At 36.1% G+C, this 24570-nt stretch overlaps 1 protein-coding gene across 1 annotated transcript in view; it reads left to right on the top strand.

Annotated features, from left to right (window-relative positions):
* LOC125262530 (cAMP-specific 3',5'-cyclic phosphodiesterase 4D-like) overlaps positions 1-24570 on the top strand; it is a 298694-nt gene that overhangs the window by 18426 nt on the left and 255698 nt on the right. Inside the window, 1 exon segment of the mRNA XM_048181333.1 lies at positions 22688-22773. Coding sequence (XP_048037290.1) covers positions 22732-22773 — 42 coding nt within the window. The 5' untranslated portion in view covers positions 22688-22731.

Here is a 24570-nt window from a genome sequence, read left to right as displayed (position 1 = left end):
CCACAGTAAAATCTATTGGAACTATTTTACTATTTTATATAGCCTATTTTAAAAACATTAAATATGATTTGGAGTGTGTGTATATATAGGCTACCTCAATGAAATAAATTTTGAAATATAAAAAAAAATAAATAAATAATTAAATGCTCAAACATCCATTGTGTACTGTTGAAAAAACCAGCATATGCTGGTAAGGTAGGTTTTGAAGCTGTATGCTGGTCAAATGCTGGTCCTAAACTGGTCCTGCTGGTCCATACTAGTCCTAAGCTGGTCCTGGACCAGCATAAACCAGCTCAAACCAGCATACCAGCTTCAAAACCTACTTTACCAGCATATGCTCGTTTTTTTCAACAGGGGTAACAGACGTGCGTGTTTATTTTAGCTATTCCGTCAGAGAAACAACACACTACAGCCTCTAAAACTATGAAATAAATATCGGTAAATAATAAGAAAGTTAAATATTATTTCAAAAAGCATTAGTTTTTTATTTCCACACAAAGACGCGTCATATATAGCCAAAGTCCCGTTATTACTTTGATATAGCCGCTTTGCGCTTTGAGAGGGATGTGGGACACGAGCAGGAAAGAGACCATTTCTCTTTAATAATATCTTCGTTATCTCCTGATGTTACAAACAACTGACACTTGTTGTAAAAGGTCTGAAGAGCGAGTTTTATCCTCCGCAGGGGCAAGACATTCAGGCTATGTTTGATTTAGCGCTGCCAGAGAAAACGAAAGTAAAAATCACCAGCGTATGAAACGCGATATATACAAATAAACTTGACGCGCCTTATAAAGTCTAATAACAAGCACAAACTCTGATAAATAGAAACTGACGTGCAAGCAAAAAGGTTTCTGTCCTACGGTGTTTTTTTTCTACTTTACCACAGTAAAGAATGCGAATAGCCTAATAGGCCTAAATGCGAACGAAAGAAACGTTATAATCCCCTGCGTGAGTGAAGATTTGGGAAAAGAAACAGATTCCATGTTCAGTGGAATAACTAATGGAATATTGTTAAATAATCAGGTGACCAGATCGCGATTCGGAAAACAGAATACGAAGCTTAAATGTATGGACTCACGCACCTCTCTCATTCGGCATTAACCAAAATGTTTCCATGGCTGCGATGTCACATTTAATTGCTAACCTGTTATTTCTTCTGTAAACAAAGCTTTGTGCTTCACTCGTTTCATATTCAAGTAAATATTACCAACAGCCTTATCAGTGGGTACCGAATATACCCGGATTCTCGGTACTACCGGTACTACGGAAATGCTGGTATCTCACATTTTCAAAATTTCAGTACCGACTTGGTACCGAAGTACCGGTACTTTTGACAACACTAGTACCCAAATTAGTACCGAGAACCGTAAAATTTTCATGGTATCGTACCGACTACTGGAATTTTGGTACCGTGAGAAGCCAGTAGAGAAGGGTCCCACTGGAGCACTGATTCACACACCCTGTTGTATTGCTTGTTAAAGGCGTTGGTTTTGCTTTGACGTTCCTGTGTAACCAAAAATGCATGAAATGCATGTATTACCAAACTTATAAAACATGCTTAGCAGTTACAGGAAAGCACAGCAATAGAGCTTGTTTATTGGCTGCAGTTAATGATAACTTCACTGCATGCAGCATCTGCAAGCGGCCTAATTACAGTACACGCACATGTATGTCACATATGTAAACAATCCAGTCTCAGATAAATGTCCCAGACATTTCGTGTTTTAGTGCTGTCAGGAGTAATTATCAGTGTAAAAGCTTCTCTTCAAATGTCTTGCGCTGTCAGTATCTGTGATTTCACGTTGTTTATTCCGTGTTTGGTTTCAGCCGGCGCATCTCAAACACAAAACGTGATGTGTTGATTACAATCCAGAGAAGATAGTTACACAAAGCTATCATTAGCCGGATCCATCTGCGAGAGGGAGTTGCATTCTTGAGCTGCATGGAATGGAAAAGCCTGCATCAGTTTTTCCAGCATCTGTTTCTTCAAAATAATGCATCAGGTTTTGACAGTCGAGCTCCGTCGAGGAATTGTTTTCTGGAGGCAGAAATAAGTGTAGTCCATTAGACAGCTGGTGGAGAAGTCGTGGGATTGTGAGGTCAAATGTCTGATCAGAGCTTTCCACGTTTGTCTCTGATCAGTTTCTAAGGCAGAGTTCATTGGGCTTTGAAGCACATCACAGCACAGCGATCTGTCTTTGTGCTGAAAAAGTCCTTTTTTTGGAGGTTTGCCGGCTGCTGTTTTTTTCAGATATATCCATCATCCACCAGGAACTACAAAGACTGTTTTTTTTAAAGGCCATTTAATCATTTGCGACCTCAATTAATCTCTGGTATCAGTATAGAAGTTATATTGCAAACATTCTGCTCATGGTATATCTGATTTGGCAAAGTCACAGGGATTATAAATGAAGAGTGAGACAAAAACTGTTCTGAACTTAAAGTGGACCTATAAAGCACTTTTCACAAGATGTAATATAAGTCTCTGGTGTCTCCAGAATGTGTGTGTGAAGTTTCAGCTCAAAATCCCCCACAGATCATTTATTATATCTTGTCAAATTTGCCCCTATTTGGGTGTGAGCAAAAACACGCCGTTTTTGTGTGTGTCCCTTTAAATGCAAATGAGCTGCTGCTCCCGTCCCCTTTCCAGAAGAGGGCGGAGCTTTAACAGCTCAACAACAACAAAGCTGAAGAATCTCACACAGCCAAAATGACGAAAGTGTTCAGCCTTACAGTGTTCAAACCGGAGTCGACACTGATGGAGAGACTCAGGAAGAAGTTACAATTTTTAGACGTTTCTGAATGGTTAGTGGATAAATGTATGTAGTTGTGTGGAGTTGATTCAACTCATCCACTAGCATGTGCCGTCATGTTCATCTTTTGTGTTGAATTGATCCTCGTTTGTGAAGCAGTCCGGCGTAAAATGACGGCATGACAACAACACTCTACTACAACAACTCTTCCTCTTCTCTAAAGCAGCCCAACATGGCCACACCCCCTTTGTTTTGTGTTCTCGGGGGCGGGGTTTATGTAAATTTTAGGGTTAGTGATGTTACCAACCCGGGAAGAAACTCGTTGTAGTCTCTATCAGCCGTTTGTTGTAGTCCTTAAACAGCAAATTCATACTCTCTCTCTCTCTCTCTCTCTCTCACACACACACACACACTGAGAGAGAGAGAGATGAAAGGATGAGATAATACAATTTATCAAAAGAGAGCTGAAAACTCATCTCTTTCATGAGCACTTAACCTCATCTTAAAAAAAAAAACTTCTTATACCTATCCTTTCACTTCCTCTAATCCCTCTCTATTGTAGCTTATGATACTCTGAGCACTGCCTAAAACTTGTATTGTGAGCACTTCTTGTGTCTGTTTGCCTTGTCATGACGACTCGCTTGTTGTATTCCTCACTTGTAAGTCGCTTTGGATAAAAGCGTCTGAGAAATGAATAAATGTAAATGTAAATGTTATCATAAACTTCAGTACAAAAAGTTACTTTAGTAAAAAAAAAATGCTAAACTTGGACAAAAAGTAATTTTATTGTTGTAATTGTGATTTATTGATATAGATATTAATTCAATTTGAAAAAAAAAAACATATGGAAAGATGTCTTTCAGTTAGTCAAAAAGCATAGTAAACAGAAAATAGCACTAGTCGAGCTCTTTCTCTGTGTTACAGTTGCTGTGTATCAACGCACGACAAAGATGAAGATGAGTAATACTTTAATAAAACACAGGAGATTCCAACAGGGTAGAGACAGCATGTAAACGTAAACGAGAACGGACAAGGAGTGAAGGAGAACACTGGGTATATATACAAGAGACCAACAAAGGGAACTAAACAAGGTGATGAGATTCAAACTCCATTGCTTCCTCCTTCTTATGTAAATCTCATTTGTTTAAAAGACTTTCGGAAAACAGGCGAATCTCAACATAACACCGACTGTTACGTAACAGTCGGGATCATTAATATGTACGCCCCCAATATTTGCATATGCCAGCTCATGTTCAAGGCATTAGACAAGGGCAGCCAGTATTAACGTCTGGATCTGTGCACAGCTGAATCATTAGACTAGGTAAGCAAGCAAGAACAACAGCGAAAAATGGCAGATGGAGCAATAATAACTGACATGATCCATGATAACATGATATTTTTAGTGATATTTGTGAATTGTCTTTCTAAATGTTTCGTTAGCATGTTGCTAATGTACTGTTAAATGAGGTTAAAGTTACCATCGTTTATTACTGTATTCACGGAGACAAGAGAGCCATCGCTATTTTCATTTTTAAACACTTGCAGTCTGTATAATTCATAAACACAACTTCATTCTTTATAACTCTCTCCAACAGTGTGCAGGGCTCTCAAGTTTTGGAGACAGGCAAGAGTGACATCCCCCCCATTTAAAAAAAAAAAAAAAAAAAACCCCGGAGTAAAATTTTGTACATTTTATATTTAAATGCATGAATCTAGTGCATTCTAAGAGCAAAATTAAGAGACTAGATCAATGAAGAAATTTGTTCTCTCGTAAACAATTTTGTGCTCTAAAAGTAAAAGAATGCACTAAACACACCACTTCATTATAGATAAAAATAAAAAATGAATAAAAATATATAATCATAAGCTGACCAATAAATAAATAAGTAAACTAGGTGAGTATATAATTCAGCAGCAAAAAGTATTCTAGCCTAATTCTTGGAAGAAAAAAAAAAAGCTATGGAATGGCTTCAGATGACTTTGAATATAGTGCACGAAAACTTAATTGGTGCTAGTCTAATTACGGACGGTAATTTAAATATCGCGTCATATCCGTATTCATATTTTGCGACTGTGGCGGGACCAATTAGAATGTGGCGGGCTGCCACAGTCTAGTCAATGTATGGGAAACACTGATCCATGGCCAGGATATAAAATGTGACATGATTTTAAAAGTGACCTATAACATCGACGATGCAATACACTTTAATTTATTTAGTGCTAATAAAATTATTAAAACTATTTGGAGAGAGAGATGTTTAATGTAACAAAATGTCAGTCTTCGTGTGATAGCAAAATATAACTAGGCCTTGACTACTTGTTCTGAGCAGGTGTCAATGAACAGGCTGTAAAACTGTTGTCTAAGTTCACACTCATGAAAACTGAAGCTGATTATCTGATTATCTAACAGCAGTTGTCATTGTTTGTGTCAAACAAGTTGTGAATTTGTTGTAACATTAAAACAGGAGATCATGACTTACTCTGTGCTCAAAGTGATGCTCAGAGGTCCAGTGTTTTCCTCTGTGGGTGAACGAGGATGATGGTGAACAATTCCAGGATATGCTTTTTTTTCATTGGTTGTTGCGTTAAATCTTACCCAGATACAATAGTGCTATTTTCTGATTGGCTATTGTGTAGCCTCTTCTTTTTTTTTTTGATTGGCTGATAAGTGGCAGGTTCGAGACGCGCTTGATTCCTGCCCGGTTCCATAGAGAGAGCGGCGCGGCCAGATACATTTTGGGCGCTGCGGCATATTAAATATATGATAAATAGTTTTTCTGCGTGAGAAATACAATGTGTGGCGGGAGTGCGTGACAAAAGACCGAAATGAGTGACTGTCACTCTCAGTGCGTGACACTTGAGAGCCCTGAGTGTGTAATGTTAGCTTTAGCCACGTAGCACTATCAAACTCATTCAGAATCAAATGTAAACATCCAAATAAATACTATACTCACATGATCCGACGCATGCATGACGAACATCTTGTAAAGATCCATTTGAGGGTTATATTAGCTGTGTGAACTTTGTTTATGCACTGTTTTATAGTCGAGAGCTCGGGAGGGCAGGGAGTGCGAGATTTAAAGGGGACGCAGCCTGAATCGGTGTATAGTTAATGATGTCCCAAAATAGGCAGTTAAAAAATGTATTTAAAAAAAATCTATGGGGTATTTTGAGCTGAAACTTCACAGACACATTCAGGGGACACCTTAGACTTATATTACATCTTGTGAAAAAACGTTCGATGGCACCTTTATTAAAGTGCTAAAAATGTACTTAAAAAACAAACCAAAAAACATTATTTTGTTACAAAATCACATTTTATTGTCTGGGGGCTCTGAGAGTATACATCCCAAATGAACAGCTTGCAAGGGTTAAATATAAATAAAATATTTATTTATTTTTTTCTATTTAAAATGTTTATTTATTCTTTGCTGTATTTGTAAAAGTTTTATTTTCATTTAGTTTTTATTGAAGAACATTGCGTGTATCACTTCTTTATTCCATTGGTTCACTTTAAAAAATGTCAACAAAGATTATTGTAGTACAATTTACAAGACAAAAATTCAATGTGTTTCATTATATTTAATTACTTGCCATTTCTATGTAATTATTTGTGAAATATTGGCATCCTAGATTATAAACGAAGAAAGAATTTGCAGTTATTATCACTTCCAGTTCAATAATCCCACTGGAAATGGAAGGTCAAGTTGAGCACATTGGATTATGGGATACAGTGTTACATACACTGTTTTATTTGGTTGTTTATTGTACATTTTGAAGTACATACTGCAAAACATTATTATGCCATTATGAACATACCCAATCTTACTGTGTCCCCACAGCGAATCTGCCTGAGGCGTAATTCTTCACACACTGTCATTAGTGTAGATCTCCGCTCAGGAGCCGTTGATGGGCTGTAGCGTGACCTGGAGGAACTTTCACCTTTCCCAGCTGTTTGAGGAAAAACCCATTAAAATAATGGTGTCAAAGTGGGCTTGATTAGGTGTGATTGTACATGAAATGTACAGAGGCGGTTCAGCTCGTAGACTGATTAAATGAATGATTTTGCATTTTTAAACCAAGCTTTGGTTTCAAAACCCGCAGGTTTCTGAACTTTTGAAGGCTTATTTTGCTCTGAGGTTGCACCCTGCTGAGATAAACCTTGGATTTGAAACTCTGAGCAGACGCAGGCGTCTAAATGAGTGTCGAGGTGATGGACGTTATGTCACCTGAAGTGACGCATGTAGTTTTGCACAAAAGGTTTTCGTGTAGTTTAACAGTCTGAGTGAATAGGGAATGGAGAGTGTCATTATATAATAACGCCAGCCAAACAGCTTCAAAATCAATTCAAGATTGTTCCTCGTCTGATTAGTTGAGTGTTTGGAAAATAAGCTACTGTCTGGGTTTTGTAGCTTCCCATAGGAAAGACAGATCTTTTTAATACCTCTGTTGTTTCTTCTACACAGCACTGAGATTAAAGAGGCTTGATCACCCTGAAAAAAATGACAATACTTTTATCATTTGCTCACCCTCATGCTGTTCCAGTCTTTTTCTTGTTTTCTGTGGAACTCAAAAGTTTAGCAGAACGTCTGAGCTGTCAAACTCCAGAAAGGACATAATGCATCTTATAAGCCCATACGACTCGCAGACGTCATAAGAGGTTTCAAAAGGCATGAGATTGAGTAAAATTATGGTACATTTTCCAGTTTTGGACAGTCTCCTTCTCGGATGTCTCCAAAGTCCCTTTCAAGGAAAGTCTGTTCATTTGCGGCTATATTCAAAACACCTCCGAGCAGCTTATTCGGGGATCTAAGACCAAATCCTATCTATTTGAATAGGGGAATTCTGAAATCTCAAAAACTGCTTGCCGAACTCATAATTAAATGAACTACTTCAAATCACCAATATGAACCATCCCATATATATAGTTTCTTATGCTCAAATAATGATAAAAAACTTATTTTCCAGGTTCACACAGACTGTGTTTTTCCATTCCACTGCGCTACTTTTCCATAGTTTTTCAATGTAAACATGCAGTAGACAGAAGTGTTTGACCGTTGCGCTCACACCTCTTGTCTTTTTCAGTGTCTTGTGCATGACAAGGCGCTCTAAAAATGTAGCGCTCAAGGTAAAAGAAGATAAACTTTTAAAAAACACATCTCGAGATCTCGCACTGTTCCCCATTTCACTGCCCGCGTCTTGCGTTTGAAAGTTATATAATTATGACATCAACATGTCAACTGTATTTTTTAAGCGCTTTGAGAAGCTCCTTTAAAGGTGTTATAGAAAATAAAGTTATTATTATTAATAATAATATTTGAACAGCTTTAAAGTGTTTTTTAAAACATTTGTATAACTCGAAATTCTGTCTTTTTTTCCTCACAATTGGACATTATAAGCAACTGCAAGTTTATATCTCACAATTCTGAGAAAAAAAGTCAGAATTGGAGATACTGTATAGTCAATTCTGACTTTATTTCATGAATTTCTGACTTTCTAACTCATAATTCTGACTTTATAGCTCATAATTCTGACTTTATAACTCATAATTCTGACTTTATAACTCACAATGTTGACTTTAACTCACAATTCTGACTTTCTAACTCATAATTCTGACTTTCTAACTCATAATTCTGACTTTATAACTCGCAATTCTGACTTTATAACTCGCAATTCTGACTTTAACTCACAATTCTGACTTTCTAACTTATAATTCTGACTTTCTAACTCATAATTCTGACTTTCTAACTCATAATTCTGACTTTATAACTCGCAATTCTGACTTTAACTCGCAATTCTAACTTTCTAACTCATAATTCTGACTTTCTAACTCATAATTCTGACTTTATATCTCGCAATTCTGACTTTAACTCGCAATTCTGACTTTCTAACTCATAATTCTGACTTGTAACTCATAATTCTGACTTTATATCTCGCAATTTTGACTTTATATCTCGCAATTCTGACTTTGACTCGCAATTCTGACTTTAACTCGCAACTCTGACTTTATAACTCATAATTCTGACTTTATAACTCGCAATTCTGACTTTAACTCGCAATTCTAACTTTCTAACTCATAATTCTGACTTTCTAACTCATAATTCTGACTTTATATCTCGCAATTCTGACTTTAACTCGCAATTCTGACTTTCTAACTCATAATTCTGACTTTAACTCATAATTCTGACTTTATATCTCGCAATTTTGACTTTATATCTCGCAATTCTGACTTTAACTTGCAATTCTGACTTTAACTCGCAACTCTGACTTTATAACTCATAATTCTGACTTTATAACTCATACTTTATAATTCATAATTCTGACTTTAACTCACAATTCTGACTTTATCTCATAAGTCTGACTTTCTAACTCATAATTCTGACTTTATATCTCACAATTTTGACTTTATATCTCACAATTTTGACTTTAACTCGCAATTCTGACTTTCTAACTCATAATTCTGACTTTCTAACTCATAATTCTGACTTTATATCACGCAATTCTGACTTTATATCTGCAATTGTGAGTTTAAATCTTGCAATTCTGACTTTAACTCGCAATTCTGACTTTAACTCGCAATTCTGACTTTCTAACTCATAATTCTGACTTTCTAACTCATAATTCTGACTTTATAATTCATAATTCTGACTTTAACTCACAATTCTGACTTTATCTCATAATTCTGACTTTCTAACTCATAATTCTGACTTTATATCTCACAATTTTGACTTTATATCTCACAATTTTGACTTTAACTCGCAATTCTGACTTTCTAACTCATAATTCTGACTTTCTAACTCATAATTCTGACTTTATATCACGCAATTCTGACTTTATAACTCATAATTCTGACTTTATAACTCATAATTCTGACTTTATATCACGCAATTCTGACTTTATATTTGTGAGTTTAAATCTTGCAATTCTGAGAAAAAATTCAGAATTCTGAGATATAAAGTCACAATTACCTGTTTTATTTTTTATTTTATGGCCAAAAACAAGCTTCCATAGTCAGAGATCTCAGTATGAAGTCAAACATTTCTCACCAAATTCACCAAGAGCTAATGATCTGAGCTTCTCTCTAAACTCGTACTGTATGTCAACCTTGGCCCATTTGCTTCAATTTTCCCCCCAAGGAGGAAACATTTTAGGAGAATCCAAGACAAAGTTGATACTTCAACTGAGTAATATTGAGAACTCCATTAAATCTAATGAGCTACGAAAAAGAGATAACATCTTCCTGAGGGTTATTTAAAATCTAGCTAAAATCGTTGCCTTTTTCTTCCTAGACTTTTCACTTTTGAGCGATTGACTGTGATGGGATCTTGACAGCTCTTGATTCTGTGAGTTACCCAGCGCTGACAGACTGATGGTGATTTGTATTGAGACGGCGTGTGCGATGAGCATCGTCTGTTTCAATCAGCTCCCAGAACAGCTATTGAGCGTGATTTCACGCGGCACACATTTTTCCATGAGTTCATTCTTTATATAGGGATGAAACTGAGCTGCTGGAGGCAGTGTGATGACATGATCCAATCCGACTCATTACGAATCAATATCAATGATTCAATTCCCCATGAGATTTTGAACTGACTTTGAGGTGAGGACTAACTGAGAAGCAGCGCATGGCTCCATCGAGCATTAAAATCCATTGATGGCATGATCAAAATGAGGATTTTCTTATTAGACATAAGTATTTGGCAATAACCAAGCTCCCAGGGCATTTATGATATTCCAGATGCATGACAGTAATTTTAATATAGTTAATTATAACTCATAACGGTAGCTTAGAAATAGCACAGGGCTCTTGTATGGTTGCTTGCTTTATTTTCTGATAATGCTGGAAACTGGTTACAAATGATTATGATGATTTGCCCAAGCCATCATTCATTGTTTTTAATCTTGCTTCGACTATTTATTCCATCATTACGCATTGTAATATTGGCCTCTCTCCAGTCATAAATCTGTAATGGCGCTGAAATATGACTCACTATTCCTAATTAACTGGCTTGAGGCCGGGGAAATCAGCTGGAGAACAGATCTCTAGTAGCTCAGCAGAGACCCCTATTGGATTTAATTGACCATGACACGAGCATGATACTGGTTCCGGTGTTATGACAGCACTAAAGACATTGTACTTAAGTTAAAATTGTTCATACTGTTTGCAAAATATTGGGCCAAAAACAGACCTGAATATGAGTATGGAAAAATGTTTCCACATTTAATTGTACACTAAAAAAACAAACCAAGTTGGGTTGAAAATGGACAAACCCAGCAATTGGGTTGTTTTAACCCAGCGGTGGGATTACATTTTTGCCCAACCTGCTGGGTAGTTTTATTTAACTCAACTATTGTTTAAAAATTACTATATGGCTTGCTTAAAATGAACCCAAAATATGTTGGAAAATGTACATTTATTAATATGTGTAATAAACGAACATTTATTAATGTTTAATTAATAATAATTAAATTATAATAATTTATTAAATTTCACCCTTTGATTATTATTGTTGTCTCTAGTAATTATGTGTCTGATTTTAATTTCCAACCTATTTTTGGTTAATTTTAATCCAGCCATACAGTAATTTTTAAACAATAGTTGAGTTAAATAAAACTGCCCAGCAGGTTGAAAAAATGTAACCCAACCGCTGGGTCAAAACAACCCAATCTCTGGGTTTGTCCATTTTCAACATATACTCTAAAAATGCTGGGTTAAAAACAACCCAAGTTTGGTTTAAAATGGACATACCCAGCGGTTGGGTTATTCTGACCCAGTGAATTGGGTTGTTTTGACCCAGTGATTGGGTTGTTTTGACCCAGCGAATTGGGTTGTTTTGACCCAATGAATTGGGCTGTTTTGACCCAGCGGTTGGTTGTTTTGACCCAGCGATTAGGTTGTTTTGACCCAGTGAATTGGGTTGTTTTGACCCAGCGAATTGAGTTCTTTTGACCCAATGAATTGGGTTGTTTTGACCCAGCGATTGGGTTGTTTTGACCCAGTGAATTGGGTTGTTTTGACCCAGCGAATTGAGTTCTTTTGACCCAATGAATTGGGTTGTTTTGACCCAGTGATTGGGTTCTTTTGACCCAGTGAATTGGGTTGTTTTGACCCAGTGAATTGGGTTGTTTTGACCCAGCGGTTGGTTGTTTTAACCCAGAGAATTTGGGTGCTTTAACCCAGCGATTGGGTTAAATGTTTGCCCAGCCTGCTGGATAGTTTTATTTAACTCAACTATTTTTTAAAAATGACTGTATTGCTTGCTTAAAACTTTATAACTCGCAATTCTGACTTTATAACTCACAATTCTGACTTTATATCTCGCAATTCTGACTTTATCTCATAATTCTGACTTTATAACTCGCAATTATGACTTTATCTCATAATTCTGACTTTATAACGTGCCATTTTGACTTTGTCTCGCAATTCTGACTTTATAACTCACTTTATATCTCGACTTTATCTCAATTCTGACTTTATATCTTGCAATTCTGACTTTATCTCATAATTCTGACTTTTTTAACTCGCAATTCTGACTTTATCTCATAATTCTGACTTTATAACTCGCAATTCTGACTTTATAACTCGCAATTCTGACTTTATCTCATAATTCTGACTTTATAATGTGCCATTTTGACTTTGTCTCGCAATTCTGACTTTATAACTCGCAATTCTGACTTTATCTCATAATTCTGACTTTATATCTTGCAATTCTGACTTTATCTCATAATTCTGACTTTATATCTCGCAATTCTGACTTTATATCTCGCAATTCTGAGAAAAAATTCAGAATTCTGAGATATGAAGTCACAATTACCTGTTTTATTTTTTATTTTATGGCCAAAAACAAGCTTCCATAGTCAGAGATCATTTTGGAGAGTTGTTTTGACCCAGTGAATTGAGTTCTTTTGACCCAATGAATTGGGTTGTTTTGACCCAGCGGTTGGTTGTTTTGACCCAGCGGTTGGTTGTTTTAACCCAGAGAATTTGGGTGCTTTAACCCAGCGATTGGGTTAAATGTTTGCCCAGCCTGCTGGGTAGTTTTATTTAACTCAACTATTTTTTAAAAATGACTGTATTATGTATTGCTTACTTAAAATGAACCCCAAATATTTTGGGAAATTAACATTTATTAATATGTTTAATAAATAACAAATAAACATTTATTAAATTGCTTATTAATAAATGTTCACTTTTTGATCATTATTGTTGCCTCTAGTAATTATGTTTCTGAATTTTAATTTCCATCCTATTTTGAGTTCATTTTAAGTCAGCCATATAGCCATTTTTAAACAGTAGTTGGGTTAAATAAAACTACCCAGCATGTTTTGCAAACATTTAACCCGACCGCTAGGACTGTCCATTTTCAACACAACTTGGATTGTTTTAACCCAGTATTTTTTTAGATTGTACTTATAAATGTTTTTGTGAATCTGAAAATGTAACCAATCAGAGCAGCTCTTTGCCTGTCAATCAATTTGTGCGTTTGGATTTGCTGACGTCGGGTTGGCTGACGTCTTTTGAAGGGCTGGGTTTTGAACAAGGTCTTTTCGTCTAGTTAAACAGACAGTATTAGTATAGTTTTAGTATTTCAAAGTAAAAAAGACTGATGAATTCAAGAGACACTGAACATTTTTTTTTTTTTTTATGCGCAATATGTTTAATCATAATCACAAGATCCAAACTATGTAGGGCTCACCAGATGTTAAGCTAAAATCAATATCCTGAATCCTTAAAATGAAATGTTTAGCGTTTAAGTACAATTGTTTATAGACTGATTCATGACTGTGTTCACATTTAAGTCAAGCTCATCCATCTTTCATAATTAAATAACATATTGCTTTAGGTCAAATACTCTACCGACGAAATGACTCTTCACAAAGATAAATGACCTCAGTTGTGGCCAATTGCACTTTACTTTGAAATTGATATTTAAAAAAATGTGTGGGAGTGTGATTTTTGTAATTGGCTTGTTTGCTCAGTGAGATGAACAAAACATTGTTTTTCCTAAGATCTATTGTTAGTGAGCAAAGTTCAAGTATTCAGTTTCACAAAATAATTATTTTTATCAAAACAATATTTTAGTATGAAGCACTTAAGCACTAATTTAATAAATATTCTACATTAGATAACATAATATCAAATAAAATTGATTTGATGTTCCTAATCCAACCTAGATTTGTTGTAGTGTGTTCCCAGATGTATGAAAGCTTTCTCTGTTGCTCTATATGATGAGGTTATTCCCTCAGCAGCCCAGGTAATTTCAGATACTGATTGGACCAGGTTGCATTTGAAACCCCAACTTGGTAGTCTGGATTTCAGTTCATATTTAATATTACAGAGACTGTGCATCAAAATAACAAATCTGAAATGATGTATATTGTATTGTACGCTCTCTGTGCATCTTAATTTCAGTTTTGTTATCCATCACATGTACAGTAGTGTCAGGCAGCTCGCACACAGACCGCCTGCAGTCCTTTCACTTGGAAAGCACTTACAAACATGCCAATTTCCAATCAGATTGCATTAACTATTATGCAACTTCCTGCAGTCTGAGTGCACAGGTCTTTGTCAGTCTGCATGGCAACAATGTTGTTTGTAAAAGGTGCCGGACTTCAGCACGGAACAACAACAAACTGATCACTGGATATGCCGAAGTTTGCCAGGTTAGTTATTAAATCTTTGAATGATATTGGGAATTTGGTTTGAGGCATGTTGGAGCAATCAAACTAGATATTCACAAGCAGAACTGTGAAATAACCTAGAGTATAATCCATATTTGAATAGTTGATGCATAGCATTTTTGTCAACATAAGTGTAGTGACTAGTCACAGTTTCTTTTTTTAGTTACTTGGTAATTTGTAATGGTCCTGTGGTGTGAGAAATGCAATTTTAGAAGTACAAATATTCATAATACCCATTCATTATATTTGTATGGACAGAAATTCTGATCTACAAACATTTTCTTTTAGAATTTTCTGTGCCATCAATTGCAATTTCTTTCCCCATGCTGTTCAATTTTTATGGTAACAATTTTTTTTTACATTTAATTTAATTTAATTTAATTAGAATACACTGGTACTTCCGAATGGCCATCAATGCTTTGCTGCCATAATGATGTAAACTATTTAAAAGTTTGGGGTCGGAAATGCTTTTTAATGTTTTTGAAAGAAGTCTCTTCTGCTCACCAAGGCTGTATTTACTTGATCAAAAAATACAGTAAAAATAGTGAAATATTTTTACAATATAAAAGAACTGTTTTCAATGTGAATATATGTTAAACTGTAATTTATTCCTGTGATCACAGCTGTATTTTCAGCATCATTACTCCAGTCTTCAGTGTCACATGATCCTTCAGAAATCATTTTAATATGATGATTTGCTGCTCAAGAAACATTTATGATTATTATCAATGTTGAAAACATATTTTTGTGGAAACTGTGATATATTTTTATTTTCAGGATTCTTTAGTGAATAGAGTTTCTTTACTGTCACTTTTGATCAATTTAATGCATCCTTGCTGAATAAAATTTTAATTTCTTTTAAACAAAAACTGTACCCTAAACTTTTGAATGGTACATATATACTCTAAAAAATTGGGTTAAAAACAACCCAAGTTGGGTTGAAAATGGACAAACCCAGCGAATTGGGCTGTTTTAACCCAGCAAATTGGGTTGTTTTAACCCAGCGAATTGGGTTGTTTTAACCCAACAAATTGGGCTGTTTTAACCCAGTGAATTGGGTTGATTTAACCCAGCAAATTGGGCTGTTCTAACCCAGCGAATTGGGTTGTTTTAACCCAGCGAATTGGGTTGATTTAACCCAGCGAATTGGGTTGTTTTAACCCAACAAAGTGGGCTGTTTTAACCCAGTGAATTGGGTTTATTTAACCCAACAAATTGGGCTGTTTTAACCCAGCGAATTGGGTTGATTTAACCCAGTGAATTGGGTTGTTTTAACCCAACAAATTGGGCTGTTTTAACCCAGCGAATTGGGTTGATTTAACCCAGTGAATTGGGTTGATTTAACCCAGCGAATTGGGTTGTTTTAACCCAGCAAATTGGGTTGTTTTAACCAAGCAGATTGGGTTGTTTTAACCCAGCGAACTGGGTTGTTTTAACCCAGCAAATTGGGTTGTTTTAACCAAGCAGATTGGGTTGTTTTAACCCAGCGAACTGGGTTGTTTTAACCCAGCAAATTTGGCTGTTTTAACTAAGCGGATTGGGTTGTTTTAACTAGGGCTGTAACGATATGCGATATGAAACTGAAATCGCGATACGCAGGTCCACGAACCTGTATCGCGATGTGAGAAGGCAGAATCGCGACACACCCCTTCCAACTCTCAGAGTTATCCTTCCTGTCCAGATCCAATGCTACCACATTTTTAAATTACTATAAGTATTAGGGGTGTAACGATTTATCGTAGATGGTGTGTCTCAATCAGCTCTCTAGTTCAGTAAGTGTTTCGGGCACACATTGAATCTTGCAAGCAGGTTTAAACGTTTCTCATGTCAGTCTCTTGCATGGTCGCGTGAGAAACGTCGTGGCTTTCTTTCACCGCAGTGCACAGCAACAGCTGTGCTCACAGAAAAGCAAAAGACGCTTGCGATGCTTTGCTTTAAGAAGTTCTGTGGGACCGTTCACATTGCGTATTTTCCACGTGCAAGTCAGTTATTGTTTTCAAACGTAGCCGCGCGGCCGGCGCGCTCATAATGGGATCAACGCGGTCGCGACGCGCATGCAATTCTCAACTTCTCAGAATGCCGCAAGCGCACCGCAGATCGTGTGACAAGAATCAACCGATCAGCTATGGCCTTTCCGTAACAAAACATCAAAAGCTCAGCCGAACAGCTGATCATAGCTGTACATGGTGGTTTTTATATCTTATCTCCATCAATATATCTCGTAGTAAAACTAATGCAAGGGCTAGAAATCATTTATCCTTTGCAGAAACATCCTGATCCTCTTGGAGAGCTCAGTTCATGGTTGCATAGCAACGACCGACGCCACGGGAGCGCAAGCGCTTTGGAAAGAAGGAGAAGCGGTGCGGCCGCGCCTTCCACGCGCTTTTAGACGCGATATGTGAACGGCCCCTATTCATAATTCTAAGTTCATGTTAAATTTAACATTTTTTTTCAGTGACAGACAGCCCTATTCAACTGTTAATTTGAATACAGAAGGTTTTTATTAAAATTTTATATTTATTTATTTTATTGAAATGTGATCTTGTATGTACAACAAGGAAAATTATTGAAATTTGTTCATGTTTTTTTAATAAATCTTGTTTGAATTTCAGTTTCATTTTGTTCAAAATATCGTGATACGTATTGTATCGTGAACTCCGTATCGAGATACGTACCGTATCGTGACCTGAGCGTATCGTTACACCCCTAGTTTTAACCCAGCGAATTGGGCTGTTTTAACCAAGCAGATTGGGTTTTTTTAACCCAGCGAATTGGGTTGATTTAACCAAGCAAATTGGACTGTTCTAACCCAGCGAATTGGGTTGATTTAACCCAGCAAATTGGGTTGTTTTAACCCAGCAAATTGGGTTGTTTTAACCCAGCGTACTGGGCTGTTTTAACCCAGCAAATTTGGCTGTTTTAACCAAGCAGATTGAGTTTTTTTTAACCTAGCGAATTGGGTTGATTTAACCCAGCAAATTGGACTGTTTTAACCCAGCGAATTGGGTTGATTTAACCCAGCAAATTGGGCTGTTCTAACCCAGCGAATTGGGTTGTTTTAACCCAGCGAATTGGGTTGATTTAACCCAGTGAATTGGGTTGATTTAACCCAGCAAATTGGGCTGTTTAACCCAGCAAATTGGGTTGTTTTAACCCAGCGTACTGGGCTGTTTTAACCCAGCAAATTTGGCTGTTTTAACCAGCAGATTGAGTTTTTTTTAACCTAGCGAATTGGGTTGATTTAACCCAGCAAATTGGGCTGTTTTAACCCAGCGAATTGTTTTAACCCAGGTTGTTTTAACCCAGCGTACTGGGCTGTTTTAACCCAGCGAATTGGGTTGTTTTAACCCAGCGTACTGGGCTGTTTTAACCCAGCGAATTGGGTTGTTTTAACCCAGCGTACTGGGCTGTTTTAACCCAGCGAATTGGGTTGTTTTAACCCAGCGGTTGGTTTAAATGTTTGCCCAACCTGCTGGGTAGTTTTATTTAACCCAAATATTGATTAAAAATTACTATATGGCTGGCTTAAAATGAACCCAAAATATGTTGGAAATTAAAAATCAGACACGTAATTATTAGAGGCAACAATAATAATCAAAAGGTGAACATTTATTAATAAACAATTTAATAAATGTATACATTTTTTATTTATTTATTAAACATTAATAAATGTTCATTTCTAACCTATTTTGGGTTCATTTTAGGCAAGCAATACAGTAATTTTTAAACAATAGTTGAGTTAAATAAAACTACCCAGCAGGTTGGGTCAAACATTTAACCCAATCGCTGGGTTTGTCCATATTTAACCCAACCTGGTTGTTTTTAATCCAGCATTTTTGAGAGTGTATTTTCAGCATCTAACAGAAGGAGCTAGTGAGGCCATTCCTTAAACTCATGATGCATCAATGCTTAATTTATAAGCAGGATAGTTAATTTATGTCTCAGAAAAACAATGGACTTTGACGTGTCTGTCTCCGCCAGCAGTGAGACGGTTACAGAGGCCTCACAAGGACACGCTCACGTCTCACTGACGCACAGTGATGTCAGGAAGGGCTTCCAAGTAAGCTTCCCCTCCGAGAGGAACCGTGCTCTGGCGGCCGCGTCTCGCCGGTGTGCCCTAAAATTTCATTCAAACGGCTTAATATCCTTCATTATAATTTCTGCCCCCTGGTTCATTTTCCATTTAATATCAGCGCCTGAAGCAGTGAAACTGAATTAGTGCACTCTAATGGTATAAAATCCCACTATTATCCGAGGACTTTTTGAAGTGATTTAGAGAGTCTTCAGGAGCGTAGGGTTGGTTTTAAGAGCGGTAGGGGATCGCAGGGACTCCGTTGGCTACAGACTCGTATCCATTTTAGAAATAACCCACAGTGACTCACAAACTGCTGTGCTGAACCGTCAATCTTATCCATATGTGACCGCGGAAGAACTTCTCGTTATTGAAAAGATCTTGACTTGTTATTGTAGCCAATTTAGCGCGACACTTTCCATTCCCACCCACGCTAATCTGGGATTACATCACAGGCCTTCAATGACATGTCATGACAGTCAGCAAGAACTTTTCATGTTTTGTTTTCTTCCACCGCACCCGTTGTGTGACTGACAGGAAAGAAAAACGAATTATTTTCCCTTTGTATCGAAAGTGACTGTGTTCGTCACCAGACTTCTCATTTTAGTTTAAGAGTCGTTAGACTATAATCTGTAATTTTTTATTACAGCCTGTCTGTTTACTGAAAAAATAGCAAAATGTCATGAAATCCCTGGGAATTTGCTATTTCATTGTGTTAAATTGAGTTCTGTGTTGTTTAATTATCAACTTGGTCTCAGATGTCTCATCTAAAATTCATAAACAGACACATAAAGTGGTTTATAGTTGACACATAAAAAGCAAGAAATGTTTGAATACATATTGAGATATCTGAGACTTTAGTGTTTTCTGAGCACACATTGATATCTTCTTAACCCTAGAGGAGACACGTGTAAGATTACTGTTTATTTTTCTCACCAAGAGAAACATTTGAGAAGCAGGAGACTTGAAGTCAACATAAAATGTAACTTTTTTTTTTTTTATTAAATGTTTGTCGTAATAATCTTTCATCATCTTCTAAAGATTTCTTTCAACATTGAGCTTTTGTTCATTCTTATTCATTTCTTAAACATTCCTATTTATCCTATTTATTCAGTTTTAATGTTCGTAATTTTAGTACTTCCACTTTAACCCTTGTGCTTCAATTAAAAAAAATGTCATAAAAATTTGAAATTTGGGAGCACAGACTCAACTTTGGTCTAATTTTAAAGAAGACAGATTATTGTTTAATCTGTTTAATGTAAGTAAAAAAGTTTAAAGTGAAATAAGACAAAAGTTATTGAGGTTTAAGTTTATGAAAATTATTTATGAACATTATTTTTTGTAATATATATATTTTTTGAAACATGTTGAACTCAAAAACTGCTAGAAAATCAAAGCAATAAATCTAAACAAGTTGTGTTCCAAATTTGAGGTTGATATTTCAAAAAATGAGCTTTTAGTAAGATTTTGTTTGGGCAAAGTACCAGATTTTCCCCATTAGATGCAAGTAGAGATTTTCTCTCTCAAATATTACACTCACACACACACAATTGTTTTAATACACACATATCCATACCAACACAACCACACAATTATAGCTGCATACTTTATCCAATTCGCTCTGGAGAAGAAAACAGGAATAAAGCGAGTATTTGCTTTATCAGCCAAACCTGAGAAAATGGCACCATTTGGTAAAAAAATAGTAAAAAATAAAATGTTGAAGCCTTGCCAACAGAATGAAAGCCTATTAACAAAGACTGCATCATTTTATAGTTAAATGACCCTGGGATTAAAAATTGCAGTTTTAATGGGTTTCAATGGGGACATTTTTGTCTCTTAAGGTCCTGAGAGGAACTATTTTGTGTTACTAGTGTAAAATTGATTTATTAAATGAAATGGGGGTCAAATAGTACAATTCCAATAAAAATGCACACCTGTGCCAAATTTTATGCAGTTTGCATTAAAAACAAAACTGATTCTTAAGGGCCGATTTGTCCACTCCACTGTCACATCACTTCATTCCTCTTCAGTCCTTCATTTCCCGTAGGTAAATAGGAAAGAGGCTGCAGGAAATCTCGGCTCATTTCGGAGCGTAATTGTCCTGAGTTTCCGTCAGGTGTTGAGAATGCCAGCGGAAGAGCTTTGAAATCTCTCACTTGCTGATGAGGAGACAGATGAAGAGGTTGGCTGTCATTTCCTTGCAGTGTTTTTGGCTCTGTGTTTCTCAAACATCCATAAAACTTCACAGGCTCACTGGAAAAATGTGCCTCTTCTTACATTTTTGCAAGTCTCAAAACACGTACCAATACATGCAAATCACTGGGTGAAATGAACACTAGATATCACCAACAATTTCCTTTCCTTTTCACAGAAAATTATGATTGCAGAGGCAGATTATCGATTAATAAAGGCTTATTTTTGGGCTGTTCTTTGCATTATTTGCTGGCTCAGGTTTGTTGTTGTGAGCAGTTGCATTACTCTACAAAGCTGGATTCATCTTAACTGCAGTCTTAGTGTGGGTGTTCAGCTCATCTGTCCTTATTTTAATATTATCACAGCACCTTCTCTGACCCCATTGCTCTGTTTTAATATCTAGTAGTGAGATTTCTCACTGACTACACCTTACAAAGGCTGGAACCTAATAAGTGTCTGATTTGAAACGCTTTTCATGTCAAGCATCATTAACGATCTCTCAAGCACACCACACGAGTAGAGCTCTTCAGGTGAAAGCAGACTTGACTAACTCTCTGAGTGGATTTCAATAGTTTGAGCGTGTTGATTAGCTAACAACTTAATACTGTAGTATAGGGATGAACAATATATTGGACACCATATCGGTATCGGCCGATATGTTGATTTTTAATGTTATCATTATCGGCCAGATAAGAAACTTTGGCCGATATATTAAAGCCGATAAATAATTAATTATTTGCTTAATTTGAGACACTTCAGATGCAAAACTGTCCGCCATTATGGTTTTGAATTGCTTGAATACAGCAAATACAGTACAACACAGCGCAAGTCTGACATATCGGCTACATAATATTATAATGAGAACATTATAATTGTGTGCTTGGGACATGGCTTTTAATTGTGAGACTTTTGTTTTTGTAATCAGGCTCTGAAAAAATTATATAAAAATTTTGATTTCAAAAGTTCAGAAGTTTGGGTTTGGTAAGATTCTTTATGCTCTTGTAAGAAGTTTCTTCTGCTCACATTATTGCATCAAAAATACAGTAAAAAAGTATAATATTATTACAATATAAAGTAACTGTTATCCATTTGAATATATTTTAAAATGTAATTTATTCCTGTGATCAAAGCTGAATTTTCAGCATCATTTCTCCAGTCTTCAGTGTCACATGATCCTTCAGAAATCATTCTAATATGATTTTCTTATTGGGCCGATAATGATAACGTTAAAAATGAACATATATCGGTCGATACTGATATGGTGGCCGATATATTGTGCATCCCTAATTTATACATGAATTTGTTCATTGCAATTAAATGCATTTGTTTATTTATGCAATTATTTATAGAAATGCACCGATATATCGGCTGATACCGATTATTGGCCGATATATCAGTGCATCTCTATAAGTAATTCCAAATTAAAAGCAAATTTTCACGCTATCAGCTATCGGCCGATAGTCAGGGCCGATATATCCTGTTAATCAAAAGAGGGTATGTTTATATTTTTATGTTTATAAATGATACCAGTTACAAGTTGATTAAATGGAGAAAATAAAGTTTTTATTTGTGTTTCTTTCAAAATATAATAATTAAAAATATAATGATTAATTACTAATTATAATGAAATTATTATTAATTTAAAAGGAGGTTTAAAAAGCAGAACCCCCAAACTATCGGTATCGTTATCGGTATCAGCAGATATCACTCTGAATGATCGCTATCGGTATGAGAAATTTAGTTTCGGTGCATCTCTAATTATTTATTAGGTTAATTATGCATTAAATGTTAATGCATTTATTTATTTGTTTGTATTTATCTATGCATTTATTTATTCATTCAATTATTTTGTATGCCTAAAATGGTTGCCTAGATGAAGCAGGTCCCAATATCCGTTAATTATTGTTCTCCCATATGTCAAATGTGGTTTTACCAGGTCTAGTTTGCCTCTTTGACCAGCTTTATTCTTGTTTTTCTCTTTCAGCTCTTTGACTGTGTGAGGAATTACATGCTGGAGCATCTGGCAGGATGAAAAAGATCGATTGCACACCGACAGACTCCCTGGGGACTGTGAGTGCATTTCAGTACTCCTGTACTTTCACTGTACAAAGTGTAAATGAGGAATAAATTCACATAATGGGAATCTTGGGAATGGGGTGAAGCAATTTTATTAAATTCCTCTAATTTGTCATAGAGAAAGTCTGTAGTGGTTGAACAGCCTGCACTCTTACCGTATGTTCTCTACTGTTGTTGTTTTTTTATTGCAATCATTCTTTGCCTCTGAGGTCTGATGACTCATTCTGGGAGTAATATGTAATATTCAAGACTTTGTGAGGAAAAACGGTTTGCGGATGAAATGCGCCTCTGATTTGACTCATTACAGAACGACAGCACCAGAAGCAATTACACTACCTCATTTAAAGTCAAAATGAAATCAAAGGAGCTCTATTTACTTTCTTAATACATCTTTCTTATTGTGAATGATTCATCGGGTGCACGTTATTCCCTAAAAAAGTTTGCCTGTATAACCTTTCCATAAAATAATTTACAATAAATTCCTGATGGATAAAATCAAATCCCATAATATACTCTTAAATACATTCACTGCTAAAAGTATTTTTTTCCCACATTTACACATTTACTTGAGAAGCAAAATGACTTAAGATGTTAAGTCTTACTTTATGAAAAAATGTCTCATAATTGAGTGAGTTTATGCTTAAAACAAGGGGAAAAAATGGGGTCAGAAAAGTAAACTTAATTCAAAGGGAAAATTAGTTTATTTTTCTGACCACATTGGCAGATATATTTTATTATTTTCAGCAAAAACCCACTTTAATATCTTTGGGAATTTGGATTTGCTTCTCAAGTAAATGTATTTTGATTAAAGAATGTTTAGAAATTTATAGTGGAAAACAAGATAATAATACTGAGTAGGATATTTTTTTTGTAAATTTAAGGAAATTGGTTACCAATGCCATTTCATTGTAACTTTAAATTCATCAATACTTTAAAGGGCACCTATAATGCCCCTTTCACAAGATGTAATATAAGTCTCTGGTGTCTCCAGAATGTGTCTGTGAAGTTTCAGCTCAAAATCCCCCACAGTCATTTATTATAGCTTGTCAAATTTGCCCCTATTTGGGTGTGAGCAAAAACACGCCTTTTTTGTGTGTGTCCCTTTAAATGCAAATGAGCTGCTGCTCCCGCCCCCTTTCCAGAAGAGGGCGGAGCTTTAACAGCTCAACAACAACAAAGCTGGAGAATCTCACGCAGCCAAAATGAGGATTGTCAGTAATGATGTTCAGCCTTACATTGTTCAAACCGGAAGAAGTTACAACTTTTAGTCATTTCTGAATGGTTAGTGGATAAATTTATGTTGATTCAACTCATCGACTAGCATGTGCCGTCATGTTAATCTTTTGTGCAAATCCAGCGTAGAATTGACCCTCGTTTGTGAAGCAGTCCAGTGTAAAATGACAGAATGGCAACAACAACAAGGACCCCTTTAAATACTTTATATTTAAATATGTTTGTCCCATATAATTCACAATCAGCTCAATTGGTCTGTGCATCCGCTGCTAAATGAAGCACTGTGTTTTGAAGGTGTTCTGGTCAGCCATGTGTTTTGTGATGGAAGTGTGTGTCACCATTGGACAGCTTTAATGTGACAGAGAGGTGTAAGATCAACAGACCCGTCACATTCTCACTCCCCACGTCACTTTCTGCATCGCCAGGCAGCATCAACGTCAAGCGTGACCAGCAGTGCAGCTGCAAATCGTTTGTAATGCCTTTAAATGAGGCCGCACAGCACCACGAGCAAGGACGAGTGCGTTTGCGCCGACAGACTTTAAGTGCTTTTATAATTAC

The sequence above is a fragment of the Megalobrama amblycephala genome, linkage group LG2, assembly GCF_018812025.1.
Source record: "Megalobrama amblycephala isolate DHTTF-2021 linkage group LG2, ASM1881202v1, whole genome shotgun sequence".
NCBI classification, from domain to species: Eukaryota; Metazoa; Chordata; class Actinopteri; order Cypriniformes; family Xenocyprididae; genus Megalobrama; species Megalobrama amblycephala.
The sequence above is the reverse complement of the archived record's forward strand: the minus strand, read 5'-3'. Positions and strand labels throughout refer to the sequence as shown.